An 18,528-nucleotide genomic window follows, 5' to 3' on the forward strand; every position below is an offset into this window, starting at 1 on the left:
GGCGGAGAGAGCCGGGTATTTCCAGCTTTACGCTAGTCTCGTTAATCTCGGTGCGAGGAGGCCAGCGATGTTAATTAGTTGAATAGTTTTCGCTTTATTAAAGAGGAGTCGTTTGTTAACCACCCAATCAACTCCATCTGACAGGTTCAACCACCAGCCACTGCTGACGTAGTGTCTTTCTGCACAGGAGAGGCGGGGGGCTTTTACAGTAGGCTATCTGCAAACCGACCTTCCCAAATGAAACTGACCGCTGGGGCAGCTAGTGATTGCCTTATCAGAGATTGCACTAAGACTTATCCCTCTCCCGTATAAGAGATTTATTTGGCTGGTCATTGTGCCAATAAAAGGTCACCGAGGAGCCGTAAAGAACTGCAGAGTCATTACTTACAGTCTTTGCTGATCGGGTGACCTGACGTGAACTGTGCACACTCACGCACGCACGCACACGCACACACACACACACGCACGCACACACACGCGCGCGCGAGCACGCACGCACAGACTTGCACATGCACAGATACACACATATACGTACACACACACAGATACACACATATACGTACACACACACACACACACACACACACACACACACACACACACACACACACACACTGACTCACAGATACCTGTAGAGCTGAAGGCCACCCTGGACTCTGTGTAGTCTCATTTGTCCTGCTGTTATCTCATAGGGACAAGTGTCTCCCTTTGTGCATGTGTGTGTGTGTGTGTGTGTGTGTGTGTGTGTGTGTGTGTGTGTGTGTGTGTGTGTGTGTGTGTGGAGGGTGTGGGGGGGTTGTATGGGTGAAGGAGGTGGCTGGATAAGATATGCATGTTCAGCTATCGCCATTTCTCAATGTTGAGGTGTTGTGTCGGTCCATTTCTTTGTCTCTTTTCTTTGGATATGTGAATCTTTTTCCGTTTCTTTTTTGGGCTTATTGTTCTTCTCTCTGTCTTCTTGTTTTTCTTCCCCACATTGTGTGTTCTGATAACAGTAGTGACCTGAGGCATGATGCAGTGTTTCCCCTACCATTAAAGAGGCCTGACGGGCCCGCCAGGCCAAGGACGCCCCCGCCAGGCCCAAAAGAAATTAAGAAAAAAATCCCCGCCCCCCCCCTGCTCTCCCCAAAATTTCAATAAACCTTTATGGCATATTATAACAATACAACAATACTGGTGTTGACAGTGTTGACAGTAATAGAAGATGCCAAATCATTCAAAACAATACGCATTTTGCTTTTAGGAGCATCGTGCCAGCGTGTTCCAAAATGTGTCAACGTGTGTCGTTGCCTGGGAAACGCACATCCCATAATACAACTGTTCGCATCACATCCCATAATAGTATGATGATACTTGGGATGCCATTGCCAACATACTGTAGATGCGAACAGGTTAGCTAAAAGTTTAGCGTCGCCAGCAAGGGCCTCCTCCGTTGCGGTCGGGGTACGTTTCAAAATCCCTCCAGGCCTGAACATTTTTCTAGGGGAACAGATGTGTGTTCTGATAACAGCACTGACCTGAGGCCTGAGGGGCATGATGTGTGTTCTGATAACAGCACTGACCTGAGGCCTGAGGGGCATGATGTGTGTTCTGATAACAGCACTGACGTGAGGCATGACTCCATGTTGTTTTTGTCCTACCAGATGGGTATTGTTCCCGGCACTCAGATGACACTGTGTCGAGGCATTCTGCATCGCAGGCGTCTGGCGAGCACTTTGATTTTGATCACCCCCTTAGGATTGTGTGTGTGTGTGTGCAGGACTATTAGTGCACACATGCATAAATATTTTTGATTTTTTTTATTTGTTTCTGCCATAAATCGGGAGAGAAATCTGCTGCGTCAGACCTGCATTTCCCATGGGCCTTTGCAGCTATAAATCAACAGTGCTGAAAATGAAGAAATTACTGTGTCATTTAGCACTGAAATATGCAAATAGTCGTCATAACTGTTCCTGCACTGAAATACAAACAGTCTCCACCAAAGCAGAAGCCACCTACAATAATTGTGTGATGTCTCTCATGTACTAGGTTAGTATCTTTTTTGCAGAGCCTAGCCTCTATGTATGTATCTATAATGTTAATAACAGCCACAGGAATGAGTCCTAAAACTAAACGCGTTTTCTGGCGATCGTGATTTTCGGAAATCGCATTTACACTTCAAAAACCATAAAAGTGGTGTTCCTTTGTGAAGATTAGCATGCTGAACACAAACGTCTCAGTTTCATAAACGTTTGTTAACCACAGACCTTATTCCAGGCATCTAACCAAAATCCCCTTACAAAACTACCATTGACTTTGAGACGAGGGAACCCAGCAGCGCGATGTTAACTTATCCCTGCTGCGGTTCTCTACTGCATTACATTATTCACAGAAAATGGCCGTGGATAAAAGAGCCTATCTCACTTGTAAGTATATGTTGTACATTTAGAGTCCATGGCACCTGCTTTGTTTTGTGTAGGGATGCACCGATAAGAAAATTTTGGCCGATGCCGATAACCGATATTAACATTGCCGTTATGGCCGATAACCGATATTTACCGATGTCGATATAATCTGTATAAAAACACATTTCTATGATAATAAAATTTTGTACATACTGAAAAACACATGTAAACGCTGAATTTGAAAAAGTAATGCATTTCTTTATTTCAAAAACATTTGTAAAAGCCCATAAATCATAGATTTACTGCATTATTTCATCTCAATGTGAAGAATTTGGCTGATACCGATAACCGATATTAACATTGCAACATCGGACCGATACTGATATGTTAAAAAATGACTAACATCGGCCGATACCGATATGATTGCCGATTTATCGTGCATCCCTAGTTTTGTGCCATGCATAAACCTTGCTGGGAACCGCAGGACATGAGCGCTCTCTTCCTGTTTCATCAACACTGGCGTGCCTTGTCACGTCCTGCTCTGTATACAGAGCGTGTCACAGTACGTGTGACGCTTCCCCGTAGTAAACGCTGACCCGTAGTCTACACACAGCTTGACGTGCGTCAGGCAGGAAGGGTGAGACCCGGGGCGACCCCTCACCCCTGACCCGGGCGACCCCCTCACCACTCCTGTCATCTGTTTGTATTTCAGAGTTTTCCTGCGTCACTCCGCTTGCTGGTCGGTGCGGAAGGTGAACAGCTGGTCCTGGTGCTGGAGAAAAACGAGTGAGTCCTCTTCCGTTTCAGAGTCATTACTCTTTCTCTACTCATTGTGGTGGACAAAAGGACATGAAGGAGCCCGGGGGCGTCTGGGTAGTGTAGAGAGGCAAGAGCACTCGGCCACCACCGGCGGGGCCCCCGGTTCAATTCCCGGCAGCGGTACCTTCCGGCTTGGTCAGACGTTCCTCCAGACACAATTGGCTGTGTCCGCGGGTGGGAAGCCGATCGGGTGTGAGTCTTGGTCGCGGCACTAGCGCCTCCTCTGGTCGGTCGGGGGCGCCTGTGTCGGGGAGGAGGGGAACTGGGGGGGGGGAATAGTGTGACCCTCCCACGCGCTACGTCCGGCAGGTGAAACGCCTCGCTGTCAGGTGAGAAGTGGCTGGCGACTGCACATGTATCGGAGGAAGCGTGTGCTAGTCTGCAGCTCTCCCCAGATAGGGGGTGGAGCAACAACCGGGACAGCAGGGGGGAATTGGCCAATCACAATTGGGAGAAAGAGAAAATGGGAGAAAAACGGTATTTTTTTGAATGTTAATGAAACAGACAAACTCACAGGTTGCCCTCAGCTACAGTATGACTGGCTAGAGTTGTAGCTACAATATGCAAGACGGGGGGAAGTTGCACGGGTCCGCGCGATGATATCGTATATTTCAAGGAAGGAGAAAGTAATAATGTCCTCTAGTAGTGATAGACCTCTTTTATGGTTCAGTCTTTCTGAAGGGCAGGAAGATGAAAGCTGATGAAGAACAAGGCAGGAGTGAGCTGTGAGGATTAATATCGTTAATATAGAAGGTGAGGAGGACATGCTTGTCCTGTCCTCCACTGTCTCTCTCCTCTGCTTATCCCTCTCCTCTCATCAGCCCACTCCCCTCCACTCTGTGGAAAATAACTGTGAAGCTAGGGGGGGCGGGGCTCACGTGGAGTTTATAAAATTGTAGTTTTAGACAAAACACACACACACACACACACACACACACACAGACACACACACTTACGCACAAACAATTCGAGATACCGTACGATCCAGAGCACTGTAGGAGTGCAGAAGAAAGAGTGCTTAAATCCCAGGTTACATGTCTGGGGCGATTTACAGTCTCGCAAGAATGACATTGCTGACTCAGGCCTTGCTTCTGCCAGCGTTACTTATCCAGGGGAGCGCGTGGAGACAGAGCCTCATATTTCACTCTGTGGCTTTGTGGATCCAGATAGTGACAGTTAGCTTGATAGATGTGGCGAGGAAGTGTACTGCAGAGCCCTATGGCCTATCACAGCTGGAACGCTGGAACAAATACAGATTAGACCTGGGAGATTCAGCCCTCGACGGGGATATAGAAAATGTTAAACGTACCCGGGTCACTTTGATATTATCCACTGATACTGACTATAATGCTGTCTCTGTGATCCCACGCACATATCCATGTTCTCTCCCACGTCCAACAGCCCCACTCCTCTGAAATGTTAAGGAATGTGAAATGACGGGTAAGGGGACAAATGGAAAGTGGAGAGATTTCAGCAGACTGTTTGAGCAGCGGAGAGATTTCAGCAGACTGTTTGAGCAGCGGAGAGATTTCAGCAGACTGTTTGAGCAGCGGAGAGATTTCAGCAGACTGTTTGAGCAGCGGAGAGATTTCAGCAGACTGTGTTTGAGCAGCGGAGAGATTTCAGCAGACTGTTTGAGCAGCGGAGAGATTTCAGCAGACTGTTTGAGCAGCGGAGAGATTTCAGCAGACTGTTTGAGCAGCGGAGAGATTTCAGCAGACTGTTTGAGCAGCGGAGAGATTTCAGCAGACTGTTTGAGCAGCGGAGAGATTTCAGCAGACTGTTTGAGCAGCGGAGAGATTTCAGCAGACTGTTTGAGCAGCGGAGAGATTTCAGCAGACTGTTTGAGCAGCGGAGAGATTTCAGCAGACTGTGTTTGAGCAGCGGAGAGATTTCAGCAGACTGTTTGAGCAGCGGAGAGATTTCAGCAGACTGTTTGAGCAGCGGAGAGATTTCAGCAGACTGTTTGAGCAGCGGAGAGATTTCAGCAGACTGTTTGAGCAGCGGAGAGATTTCAGCAGACTGTTTGAGCAGCGGAGAGATTTCAGCAGACTGTTTGAGCAGCGGAGAGATTTCAGCAGACTGTTTGAGCAGCGGAGAGATTTCAGCAGACTGTTTGAGCAGCGGAGAGATTTCAGCAGACTGTTTGAGCAGCGGAGAGATTTCAGCAGACTGTTTGAGCAGCGGAGAGATTTCAGCAGACTGTTTGAGCAGCGGAGAGATTTCAGCAGACTGTTTGAGCAGCGGAGAGATTTCAGCAGACTGTTTGAGCAGCGGAGAGATTTCAGCAGACTGTTTGAGCAGCGGAGAGATTTCAGCAGACTGTTTGAGCAGCGGAGAGATTTCAGCAGACTGTTTGAGCAGCGGAGAGATTTCAGCAGACTGTTTGAGCAGCGGAGAGATTTCAGCAGACTGTTTGAGCAGACAGTCGCTTGTTATCCAAGCAGATGTAGTAGCCTACATAAAGTCTACTCTTCCTCCTGTCGTATCTCAGCTCACCCATAACGCAAGCTGCTCTTCCAAGTGTGTCGACAGTCACACTATCTTACCGGTCAAACACAGTTACAACTTCCTGTATCTATTCTTTTTTTTTTATCCTATATTTTACTTAATTGCCGCCTATGGCTACTATTTTTTTTATTTTAAAATTTAAAATGATTTAAAATTTATTTTATTATTGTTGTATGTTATAATGCTTTTATTTTATTGGATTGGATTCTGTTTTTGTTTTTTTAATCTTGTGAAGCACTTTGTAATGTATCTTTTGAAAGGAGCTATACAAATAAAGTTTATTATCATATAAATCCCCCCCCCACCCCCCCGTCCAGAAATCACATGCTTCTTACGAAAAACATGATCCTCCTGACTGACCCTTCTTTCCCCCCTCGTCGCCCGCCTGACCTCAGTTGACCCCGGTATCATCAGCTGTGAGTGATCCGTCACCCACCCGTTAGCATCATGCTACCATTCCCATCCGGCCTGCTCCCCCCCACCCCCCCTGCCTCCGCCAGGCCAGATGTGTCCTCTGATATCACTTTGCACGTTCAGCCAGCACAGAACAGGTGGTCTCTGACCTGTGTGTGTGTGTGTGTGTGTGTGTGTGTGTGTGTGTGTGTGTGTGTGTGTGTGTGTGTGTGTGTGTGTGTTTGCCGCCCTGTCTGGGCCAGAGACCGAGAGAGAGATGAGGAAGTCAAGACATCCTTTCATTAGAAATGCAGGAGAGGCACGGAGTCGTGGAGGTCGCCCGCCGCATGTCAAACAAAATTGCACTCAGGCTTTATTCTTTCCATCTCCATGCATGGGGAATTTTATTATTGCTGCTTTTTAGTGGCAATAAAAGCGAGCGGTGTTACAGTCTGATATGAACAAATGTATTGAATAATTTAGTTTGACCTTTTCAAAAGTGTCGAATTAAGGGGAAAAGGTGGAGTGTACTTACAGTGCAATTATACACACACTCTACATGAGTCATGTTGTTGCCTTTAAGTGTTGGTGTTCTGAAAGAGTGAGCATTAAGCAAAAGCGTAGGTGCAGAGAACTTAAGAGCTTACTAAGTGCTGTTAGGGCTGCCTCTTATGCCTCGTTGAGTTATGGCAGGTCTACTGTAAGCACTCATCCTATTTTGCTGGAATCTGCTGAGTCGGTTAACACATTTGGCACCGCTGCACAGCCCACCTGGTCCAAGGCCAATGTGAAGTGATCTAGGTCCTGCATAGTACACCTGGTCCAAGGCCAATGTGAAATGATGTAGATTCTGCACAGTACACCTGGTCCAAGACCAATGTGAAGTGATCTAGGTCCTTCACATTACACCTGGTCCAAGGCCAATGTGAAGTGATCTAGGTCCTTCACATTACACCTGGTCCAAGGCCAATGTGAAGTGATCTAGGTCCTGCACAGTACACCTGGTCCAAGGCCGATGTGAAGTGATCTAGGTCCTGCACAGCCCACCTGGTCCAAGGCCAATGTGAAGTGATCTAGGTCCTGTACAGCCCACCTGGTCCAAGGCCAATGTGAAGTGATATAGGTCCTGTACAGCCCACCTGGTCCAAGGCCAATGTGAAATGATATAGGTCCTGTACAGCCCACCTGGTCCAAGGCCAATGTGAAGTGATCTAGGTTCTGCACAGTACACCTGGTCCAAGGCCAATGTGAAATGATATAGGTCCTGTACAGCCCACCTGGTCCAAGGCCAATGTGAAGTGATCTAGGTTCTGCACAGTACACCTGGTCCAAGGCCAATGTGAAATGATGTAGATTCTGCTCAGTACACCTGGTCCAAGGCCAATGTGAAGTGATCTAGGTTCTGCACAGTACACCTGGTCCAAGCCCTATGTGAAGTGATCTAGGTCCTGCAGCCTGCCCAATACAAACAGGCTACCAGATCCAATTAATAAACTGCTGTTTGGTACCCGCCTCTTGGCCCTGTCCCAAGTTGTCTTGGCTATGGCAAGCTCTACTGGAGGCTTGAGGAGATAAATCAACAGTGTGTGTGTGTGTGTGTGTGTGTGTGTGTGTGTGTGTGTGTGTGTGTGTGTGTGTGTGTGTGTGTGTGTGTGTGTGTGTGTGAGAGAGAGAGAGAGAGAGAGAGAGAGCTGAGTGTATCCATTCACATACACAGAGACAGAATGGAATCCCTGTTGAGATAATTATTGTGTGTGTGTGTGTGTGTGTGTGTGTGTGTGTGTGTGTGTGTGTGTGTGTGTGTGTGTGTGTGTGTGTGTGTGTGTGTGTGTGTGTGCGTGCGGGGGGGTTGAGTGGTTGATTTCCCCGTGTGGCCACACAGTCGGGAGGGTTAAGTGGTTGATTTCCCCGTGTGGCCACACAGTCGGGAGGGTCGAGTGGTTGATTTCCCCGTCTGGCCACACAGTCGGGGGTTGATTGATTGATTGATTGATTGATTGATATCTTTATTGATTCAATAAATACATGATTGTGCATGACAATACAAGAAAAAATATTGATCAAAAGGAATTAAACACAATAAAGCCCAAGGGCTTGTTTCCATTGTGGTCCTTTGTATGGGACAAGTGGAGTGAGTGTATGTGTGCATGTGTGAACGCGTGTGTGTGCGCGGGCAACTTAAACAATCAAATACATTAAACAACACTACTCAACATTACATTACATTACGTCATTTGGCAGACGCTTTTATCCAAAGCGACTTACAATAACACATTTTGTCAGCAATAGAGCAATCAACTATGCAACACAGTCTATGACAACTACAACTGACTGATCAGTCATTGAATGAATGATTATACAACATCAAAACTACACCAATCAATCAACAGTCGGGGGTTGAGTGGTTGAGTGGCTTCTGGAGCCCCGCCTGTGCCCTCGCTTTCTCTCCTGTGTCCCCCTTAACTCCGCCTCCCTGTTCCAGCTGTCTGGAAAACAAAAGACAAGTGGTGGTGAGTGGGGCTGCCCACTCTGCGTTAACAATCTATTTCCCAGACGCGTACATGTAACTTTCACGGGGGTATATCACAACACAAGTGTATCACAGTAGTCCAGTAAGAGCCCTGCAAAGCCCGGTTCAAAATGTTCCATAATATGGAAATGTTTGTGCCAAGAACGGTCCGTTTGTAGTTTCTGTCGGTGCTTATGTGTTCTTCCTGTTAGCTTTGATTCTGGCTCTCTGTCGGCTCTGTACCTGGGCAGCAGCAACAGCAGCAGCACGCTGTGGGACGTGGGCTTTGAAATGACTGGCCTCTTTCCTGAATCCAGATCCTCGTTTATTCCCAAAGAAGTGTACAGAATGTGCCTGCGGTGGCCTCATGTACCCCCTCCTATAGCTCACAACAAGCCACCACATCATTGTTCCACTCCGCTTTTCTCACTCCCAAGCCGTGTTTTGTTCACGCCATTACTGAGCAGCCAGGCTGTGAGAGCAGAGTGGCTGCTGAGTGTATTCAAAGGATGACTTTAGAAATGTTATAAGACTTGGTGGGTGGAGCCTCCAATCCTCCACTACTTCTTTTGATGTCAAATTCAAAGATTCATCTCGATGCCTTACCATTTTTGTACAGTTATTTTGCCATTATATATTACCCTCTGGTTTCCATATATGCCTTTTTACAGCAGAGCAAACGAGGTAACATAACGCACGCGACTGAAAAATGGAAAATGTTTCGCTAACAACAACCTGTCATGTTTTTTTGATATACTAGTGAAGGGATTGGCAATGTGATATACAGTATTTAAGGCTTGACATGTTGTACAGTGCAAACAGCTGGACAGACTTTGATGTATAGCAGTGATCTATAGCATGTAGCTGTAATGATTAATGATTGTTCTATACGGGACATTCCACATTTGTCTTGATTAAGGACTTCAATAGCACTGCCTGGGAGACCAAGGAGCTTACGTGCGTGTGTGTGTGTGCGTGTGTGTGTGTGTGTGTGTGTGTGTGTGTGTGTGTGTGTGTGTATGCGTGCGTGCGTGCGTGCGTGTTTGTGTGAGCAGGTGTGTGTGTGTGGGTGCGTGCGTGCGTGTGTGCGTGTGTGTGTTCGTGCGTGCGTGCGCAAAAGATGTAGATTTTAATCAGGGTAGGCCCAGTGAAATCTTTCTATAATTAGCAGTATTTTTCCAGCGTCGCCACAGGCTGTGGCCCGCGCCATCTAGAACAGGGTTTGTCCATGTGTCTGTCTGTCTGTCTGTCTGTATGTCTGTCCCCACAAAAGTAGACCAATCACAGCTCACGCTGCTACGTGCATGACGTCACGTGCCCAATGCACCAAACAGCACTGAAGTCACACGTGATTTAGCCCACCAGAAATATTAACATCTCTATCATGCAAATATATTATAACCATGCAGAAATGGAAAAAAAATAAAAAAAAAATCAATATCTATAGATACAAAGGCATATGCATTCGGGCAGTGCTGCGGCTCGCACGCCTGTGTGTCCACACGGACAGCGTTGCTGTGCTGCCTTCCAGTACACCCAGCAGGAGCCAAGCTGCTGCTTGTCTATTTTCACTGGGAACCGCGCGGGTCTCACGGTTAAAATAGGTGAGACTTTGAGATGAGCCGTCCATGATATGATGACGCTCCTCCTGAGATGTGAGGAGGACGTCAGTGATATATAGGAGAGGGAATCCCGCCATAGGGAATTCTTCAGGAGTCATGACGTTGGTGGTGGTCAGGGGAGGAGGTGGGGCAAAACAACTGCTCTGGTGATGGTCAGCAGCAACTGAGGGGTGACAGCACAGATAGGTGAGTTACGACATAGTAAAAAAAACATGGACTCTGATATACTACTCCGGTGGTCAGGTGAATGGCCAGCAGAAAAGCGAGGGGAATGGAGTGGCTTGAGCTGATTGGATATTGGCCAGAGAAAGGGAGCGTGGGACACTGTGAATGGACAAGGAGAGAAGCATGAATGAAAGGGGCATGCATATCAATGGATGGGTGATATAACCTGGACTGGGCGTTGGTTGAGTAGTCTTCATTATTGAAATTAGCCTTAAGACGTCACTAAAGTTGGTGTTATTGTATAGCAGCGGAGAGTGAGTGCCCAATTTCAAGCTTTAATTAGACCTAATTCATTTTTGTATTTTATTTGGTGCTCTTACCATCTCTTCTAGGAATACAATAACGTAAAGTTATTATTATTAAAGTTATTAACGGCTTGGCTTGCTAGATGATGTTAGCAACTGAACCATTTTGCAAAACCCAGCTTACAGCATATTCAATACATACACAGAAGCACTTTTAATAATGCATTTCATCACTTGTGTTGTTTACTGCAAGGCTCACAATCATCCCATTCAGCAAGTCTTTAACCATCCAGCTTTCATTAAAAAGCTTTTTAATAAAGCTTTTCTTCTGGCAATATAATAATAATAATAATATAATGCATTGGGTTTGTTCAAATGGTAGCTTAGCCATAACTCCCTGCAGAAGGACGTTTCCTCTCATTCTTCTGTGACAGGAAAGAAGAGAGGAAAGAGCTCTTTTGAAACACATGGCCACATCATAACAACATCATTACGTTTGGGACAAAGAACATCATCGCCATAGCAACATACAACATCATTACGTTTGTGACAAAGAACATCGCCACGGCAACATCCTCCGCTGGGTTCCTCTATACGGCAAAGAAAGATGCAGCCCATTTCAATAACACCGTGGAGATGAAGGGCTGACATTGCAATGATCTCTCTCAATATGTGGCACAACAGAAGAGGTTTATAATGATCCGGTACACTCATTCAGGGCCGGGCCCGGGCCCGACAGAGAGAGATCGCAGGTCTCCTCCGCACTTTAATTGGATCTGTCACGAGCGTGAGATAAGTTGAGCTATATGTGCTTCTGACTTTCAGCCACGCCATTTTGTATTGAAAAGATTTGCCCGCTGGGCGCGTTTGCCTGTCACCTCTTAATGCCTAATGGCTGCTATTAAAAAAAGACTTGGAACAGCTTTAGTGTAAATAGTGAGTCATGATGGCTGTTTGCTCACAGCCTCAGTAGAAAACCTGCGCTGACCTACATGACCTGCGTGTGGGTGGGGTCAGAAAGCTAGATGTGCTGTTAGCGGGGGATGTTCAGAAGAGACTTCACCAGCAGCAACACATCAGCGTGTGACTTCTTCTGCCTGTCGGACGCACTCATCTCACTCACTTCGCTTCTGTTCGATCTGTTCCCATGTGATCAATTTACTGTGATTATTTCTTCCTGTGATGTTGTCTCCCTGTCTGTGCTTGCATGCATGTCTGACTCTTTGTGTGTGTGTGTGTGTGTGTGTGTGTGTGTGTGTGTGTGTGTGTGTGTGAGAGAGAGAGAGAGAGAGAGAGAGAGAGTGTATTCATTTGCTTGTGTCTGTCTGTGCACATCAGCCCCCAGGCGCCAGGTCTCAGCCTTGAGGCAAATTGAACATGGTGGCCGAGCTCGGTATTGCAAGTGACGTGACGCAGCCCAGGGGTTTTCCCCCATCCACATGCACAGGGAAAGAAGCAGCTGTAAAACTCAAATTCAAAAAACTACTCTTTTAATTAGGAAGTTTTAAATTATGGCGTCCATTTTTCTTCAGAAGCCACCGAGAGCCATTTTCTGGAGCTCCCTCTCTCTCTGTATAGCTCTGGCCACTATAACTTTGTTCATTGTTCAATAATACGTAAGCAGACATAGGGCTGTGCAATAAAATCGATACGGCAATATGTCGCAATATTTTTTCCCGCAATACTATATCGATATTTCAGAACAATTATTAATATCGTGATATATCGCCATATCGATTTTTTGCACAGCCATCTGTTCAGGGACACAATAAGAATACTTTTTTATTTCAGTGCATTCAGTAACACACTCAACACTCTGTAGTTTTGACTCAATTTGTCCACTAAGTTATCAATATAAAGTGTTGTACATATTATTACACTACCTGGGTGGTACACAGCAAGTTGTATTTGCAGCTCTATTTTTAAATTTTCAGTAAATTATGTAGAGTATTGCAATATATCACAATATGTATGGTATCACAATGTATCGTGATACAATCGTATCGTGACCCATGTATCGTGATACAATCGTATCGTGACCCATGTATCGTGATACGTATCGTATCGTGAGGTTCTTGCCCATATCCAGCCCTAAGCAGACGTCAGGGCAGCAGACGTGTGCACATGACCGTGGGCCGCACATCACAGAGGTAAAACCAGGAAGAAGAAACCCCCCCTTCAAAATGCTTCATGCGCTGGTGATCAGCTTACGTTCGAATGAATAGGCGGCCATTTTCAATCTCTTACCCAGCTCTTTAATCCATGCATGGTGCACATGATCTGTCTGTGTTGTGCGTTTTTGAGACACCAGCTCTTCTGTCATCATGCAACCTGAGACCTTGTTAAAGCCACCAGGGGGCCACGTTGGACCCGAGGCTGCTCTTTGGTGCCAACACAACAACACGTGCACGTAGCCTCTGGTGCCAAGTCTCAGTGCCTCTTCACTTTGGATGCCAAAGCTCTCTGTTCTGCCTGTCACAATCCATTTGCACTTACAAGGTCAAAGACCAATCACCTACTACAGCAGTGTTTGCCTAAGTATGGGGGGGGTGGGTCACCAATTGGTCGTCATGGCAACCCATTAGCATATGTTTTTTGTGAGTTTGGGTCACAGCCAGGGAGACACAAAGGCCCCTATCGTTGCATCGGCCTAGTTTCTACGCCGAGCGCCTGGCGCAGTGGGCGTGGACCAGCGCACTTGATATCTTGGTCTTGGCGCTAGACGCAGCCTAAAGCATTACAACCACGCCTTTTAAGCGTAAAATTATGCACCATCATGCTCATTGGATAAGTGCAATAAACGAATCGCACGCTTGCCTTTTAAGCTCCAATTCCACTGCTCCAGCAAAACCAGACAGAAGCCAAGCGCTCTGCCCCCCCCCCCCTTCATCCAGTCTGTCTGTCTCCATATAGGCTATTATTCCATATTATTATGCTTCTCAAACCAATCTAACTGCAGTTTAAATACTGCATATACTTTTATTGTAAAACTGAATGTGAAGTAGGGCCAAGTTATTGGAGCGGACATCACAGTATAGCACATGACAGTTGAAGCACGTTCCGAAGCGCGTTCCGCTAACACTTATCTAAATCACATTAAATCGACAAGAGATATATATAGGCCCAGGAGGGCATATATGTTTCACTTAGGGTGGTGTTTTAATTTCGATGTTTTATTTGGTCCAATATTGAAATGTTCTACAATTGCAGGCTGTGTTACCATTACACATTATTTTAGATCGACCTTTTATATCTATTTCGCCTCATTTGGTTGCTATTTAGTAGCGAAATGGAGTACCCAATTGCATGCTGGGACATTCACAGGCAGTGAACTTACAACTGCTATTTCCTATAGGACGTGTGTTGTGTCTGTCTGAGCGAGGGAGTCAGAGAGAGACAGTCGTATGGTGCCTGTCAGACTGAGGAGAGAGGGAGAGAGTGACACAGAGAAGGGTGACAGAGGAGAGAGCCAGAGGGGAGGGAGAGAGCCAGAAGGGAGCGCTCCGCGCAACTGGCGCACTCTGAATAGGCCTGGTTTTCAAAAGCGCAAAGCGCTAAATTTACGCCAGGTGCGAAGATAGCAGTACGCCGAGATTTAAGGCCGACACGCCCACTCTGGCCCATTCTGGGACTGCGCCACGCCCATTCGGCCTAAAGCACATTTGGCAGCGTAAAGCCATATTGATATCGTCCCAAAACAGGCGCAAGGCACGTTTTTTTGCGTTTAAGGCCCGTTTTAGCGCCGAAGGCTTGTGGGAGAATAGGGCCCAGTATGTATCTTTTGGGTCCCGAGATGAAAGAGTTTGGGAACCCCTGACCTACAGTACAAGCAAGGTTCACTGGTTGGTTGATTTGCTTCGCTTGTTCACTATTTATGCCAGTTATTCCATGTAAGTCCCATAGCGATACAGCACAACAGAGAAAATGTGTGTCCCATATCATGTGTATTATTACATGAAAGCAGCCCATTTGTGTCTATCACAACACAATGCAAGAAGAAAAGTCATGTGATTTACCTATTGTGATTGTGATGCAGGAGGTTTATTCCAGTCGGCTGCAGTGGTTATTTGACCTGGTGTGGCATTCTGCCAGGATCAGGTTGACAAACCAAATACTTTGCAGTCTGCAATCCTTGTCTCGCAGTGTGTGTATGTGTGTTTGTGCTTGTTTGTGTGTGTGTGTGTGTGTGTGTGTGTGTGTGTGCATTTGTGTGTGCGTGCGTGAAGGACAACTCTCCCAAGCAGCAGCAGCAGCTCAGTGTTTGCAGATTTTAGAATCGATCTGTTTCTCCCCCCCCCCCTCCTCGATGACATAGTAGTTTCAGAAGTTGCTAAGCTTTATACAGGCGCACGGTGATCGCATTTTGCCTCCTGCCATCTTTAATTAGTGCATAGTGGTGTGGGGTGGCTGGAGAGTGAGTGGATAATGCGGAGTGCCCTTGGGAAAAGTTGCCCAGTCTTGAAGGACAAATAGAGAGAGAGAGAGAGATAGGAAGAGAGAGAGAGGGGGTAAGAGAGAGAGTGTGTGAGAGAGAGGCTTAGGTGTTGCTCGGAGAAAAGATTAGAGCAGTCTTTTTTCTGACCGGTGGGATCAGAGCCAAGCTCACTCAGTCTCTCTCAAAGTCTTCTTTTCTCTAAGTCTCTCACTATCTTAGGTTCTGTCTCTCCGTCCCTCTCCCTCTCTCTCTCCCTCTCTCTCTCTCTCTCCCTCTCTCTCTCTCTCCGTCCCTCTCCCTCTCTCTCTCTCCCTCTCTCTCTCTCTCCGTCCCTCTCCCTCTCTCTCTCTCCCTCTCTCTCTCTCTCCGTCCCTCTCCCTCTCTCTCTCCCTCTCTCTCTCTCTCTCCCTCTCTCTCTCTCTCCGTCCCTCTCCCTCTCTCTCTCTCCCTCTCTCTCCCCCTCCCTCCGTCTTTCCCTAAAACCCTGATTGATTTTCCAGATCCAGAGATCAGTGGGGAAGATGAGTGTTAAGCCAGTTATGTTGACCCAGCAATAGAGCAGCAAGGATTTGCTGCTGGCCCTGAAGCAAGAATCACATACTTCTGACCTGAAGTCAAGTGGCTGATTGCACGGCGTGATTTACATATTCATGCAATTATGTAGCTGGACCCATCCTGTTTCTTAGAATGATTTTTGGATATCATAAATATTTATGTTTTTGAACATTTTCCCCTCTGATATATTACTAAAGCCCCAAACTCAAAGCATTTTAATGACTTATGCCAAAGATGCATGTATCCAAATTTATTCTGGATTTGTCCAATTTCAATGAGGCAGTTGAATCAACTTTGTTCATGTGTTGCACTAATACAGTATATCAGCATAATATGACATCATACCTGTTTGTTCGCTGCTCCAGAGCTATTTTTAGGGGCCGAGGGAATGGCGAGGATGTTGTCACGGCACTTCAAACATGTTCGGGATGTGTTGGGTGTTTTTGTGCGTGCGTGCGTTCGCATTTCTCAATTTCATTTCGTGCGCATTTCTCAATTTATCTCAAATTGCATTTTGCAATTTTCAGTGCTTTTAACCTCACACACATAAGCTGTGCAGAGAGTGGGTCAAGGCTGCTGCTGGCTGGCAGCAGAACAGTTGGTTCTCGCAGACGTCGGCAGTTTTCTGCTTGGTTCTCGAGCGCATTACAGAGAGTAAGTGCCTCCAAATGAGAACAGGGGGAGGTGAACAGGGGGGGTGGGGGGGTGATGATGCATTTGCAGCCTCACCCTCAACATACTTAAAAAGGCCGGGACGCTCTCTTTTAAATAAGGCTGTGTGATATATGTGCCGTCAGTGGGGTGAACTATTGCCTCGGTGTAGGCGAGTGGAAAGCATATTCTAAGTTATGTATTTTTATATGGGGGACTGGGGCTACAGATGTTAATGGCGCATAATGGCCGTATTTATCTGGGACATCGTTTATCAGCAGGAAAAACATCCTGGAGAGAGTGTGCATGAGTGGTTGCATTATTTCCCTATACATAGATTCCTCAACGTAATAAAACGCATGTGTGAACTGTACAGAATAATGCACTCTTATGCATTTTGTCTTTGACACATTGTAACCATTACTGTACAATTTGTCATGAGGTTTAATTTCCTGGGCGAAGCGCATCCTGTTACACAGTTTGGCCCACGCCACGGTCGACTTTATCATAATAACGTTTCCCACCCAACCCCTCCTCCACTGTCCCCTTTGTCCCCTCAGCAGCTGTTTTTTCTTTTGGACGGCACGGTGGCTCAGTGGTTAGCGCTGTTGCCTCACAGCAAGACAGGTCCCGGGTTCGAACCCCGGTCCGTCCCAGCCAGGTCCTTTCTGTGTGGAGTCTGCGTATGTTCTGTTCGTGTGGGTTTTCTCCGGGTGCTCCGGTTTCCTCCCACCACCAAAAAGACATGTATGTCAGGGTTAATACTCCTGTCAGTGCCCTTGACCAAGGCACTGGTGAAAGAACTGGAGTTGGTCCCCGGGCGCTGCCCTGCGGCTGCCCACTGCTCTGATAGTTCTAGGAAGGTTCCTAGTAGAGGATGGGTCAAATGCAGAGGATGAATTTCCCCATGGGGATAAATAAAGGATAACTTAACTTAACTTAACTTAACTTAACTTAACTTAAAGGAGAATTTCGTTTTTTTTGAACCTGGACCCATCTCCTGGCATTAATTATGATTTGGCCACTCACCAGGCGATCTCCGCGGCGTTTCTGGCCGTCCTAGCGTTGTTTTGACATCAATAGCGTCCAAGTCAGTTGTAAAATGGAGCTGACTTGGGGCCAAGTGTGAGCCTGTCTTTCCTGCATCTAAATAGCTATTTTTATTCCCGTTTTCGCCAAATATCGTCATAATCTGATCCCTCAAGAACCACCACAGTGATATTTCGCCAAAGGCTGTTTCCTGGAGTCACACAGGGATCAAATTACCTCAAACGTGATCTCGGTCACCAAGTCTCGTGAAGTCCCGCGATACTTTCCTGCCGACTGGCCAAGTACAGGAGGACGCTTTGCGGTGGTGGTTTTAGCGCAACCTATGTGGGGTTTGGCATAACCTTCGTTATTTCGAATCCCACATAGGTTACGCCAAACCCCACATAGGTTGCGCTAAAACCACCACCGCAAAGCGTCCTCCTGTACTTGGCCAGTCAGCAGGAAAGTATCGCGGGACTTCACGAGACTTGGTGACCGAGATCACGTTTGAGGTAATTTGATCCCTGTGTGACTCCAGGAAACAGCCTTTGGCGAAATATCACTGTGGTGGTTCTTGAGGGATCAGATTATGACGATATTTGGCGAAAACGGGAATAAAAATAGCTATTTAGATGCAGGAAAGACAGGCTCACACTTGGCCCCAAGTCAGCTCCATTTTACAACTGACTTGGACGCTATTGATGTCAAAACAATGCTAGGACGGCCAGAAACGCCACGGAGATCGCCTGGTGAGTGGCCAAATCATAATTAATGCCAGGAGATGGGTCCAGGTTAAAAAAAAACGAAATTCTCCTTTAACTTAGCTTTGCCGTCCGTTTCAAAGCTTTAATGACAAATCTCTGCCATGAAAAAATAGAAATAGCTTTGTCCATGATTCACAGCCTCCTATATATACAGTAAATATATATATATATATATATATATATATATATATATATATATATATATATATATATATATATATATCTCGTATATATATATATACCATATACTATATATTTATATACTGTATATCTCTCTCTCAGCATTGCACTGGCTTTTCAGTGGAGCCATGAGAAATGTACTGTGTTTTACCTCGTACAGCACAGCAGCAGCTGTTTCACCCTCTCAGTGATGCTGTCATCTGATA

At 46.4% G+C, this 18,528-nt stretch overlaps 1 protein-coding gene across 1 annotated transcript in view; it reads left to right on the forward strand.

Moving 5' to 3' along the window:
- Nucleotides 1-18,528, forward strand: part of adam12b (ADAM metallopeptidase domain 12b) — a gene marked incomplete at both ends in the record, with an annotated part of 123,123 nt that overhangs the window by 24,040 nt on the left and 80,555 nt on the right. The window contains one exon of the mRNA XM_083650683.1: nucleotides 3,097-3,170. Within this exon, the coding sequence (XP_083506809.1) occupies nucleotides 3,097-3,170 (74 nt within the window). The remainder of the gene's footprint in view (nucleotides 1-3,096; nucleotides 3,171-18,528) is intronic.

This window comes from Poromitra crassiceps (assembly GCF_964638095.1).
Source record: "Poromitra crassiceps genome assembly, chromosome: 14".
Classification (NCBI taxonomy): Eukaryota; Metazoa; Chordata; class Actinopteri; order Beryciformes; family Melamphaidae; genus Poromitra; species Poromitra crassiceps.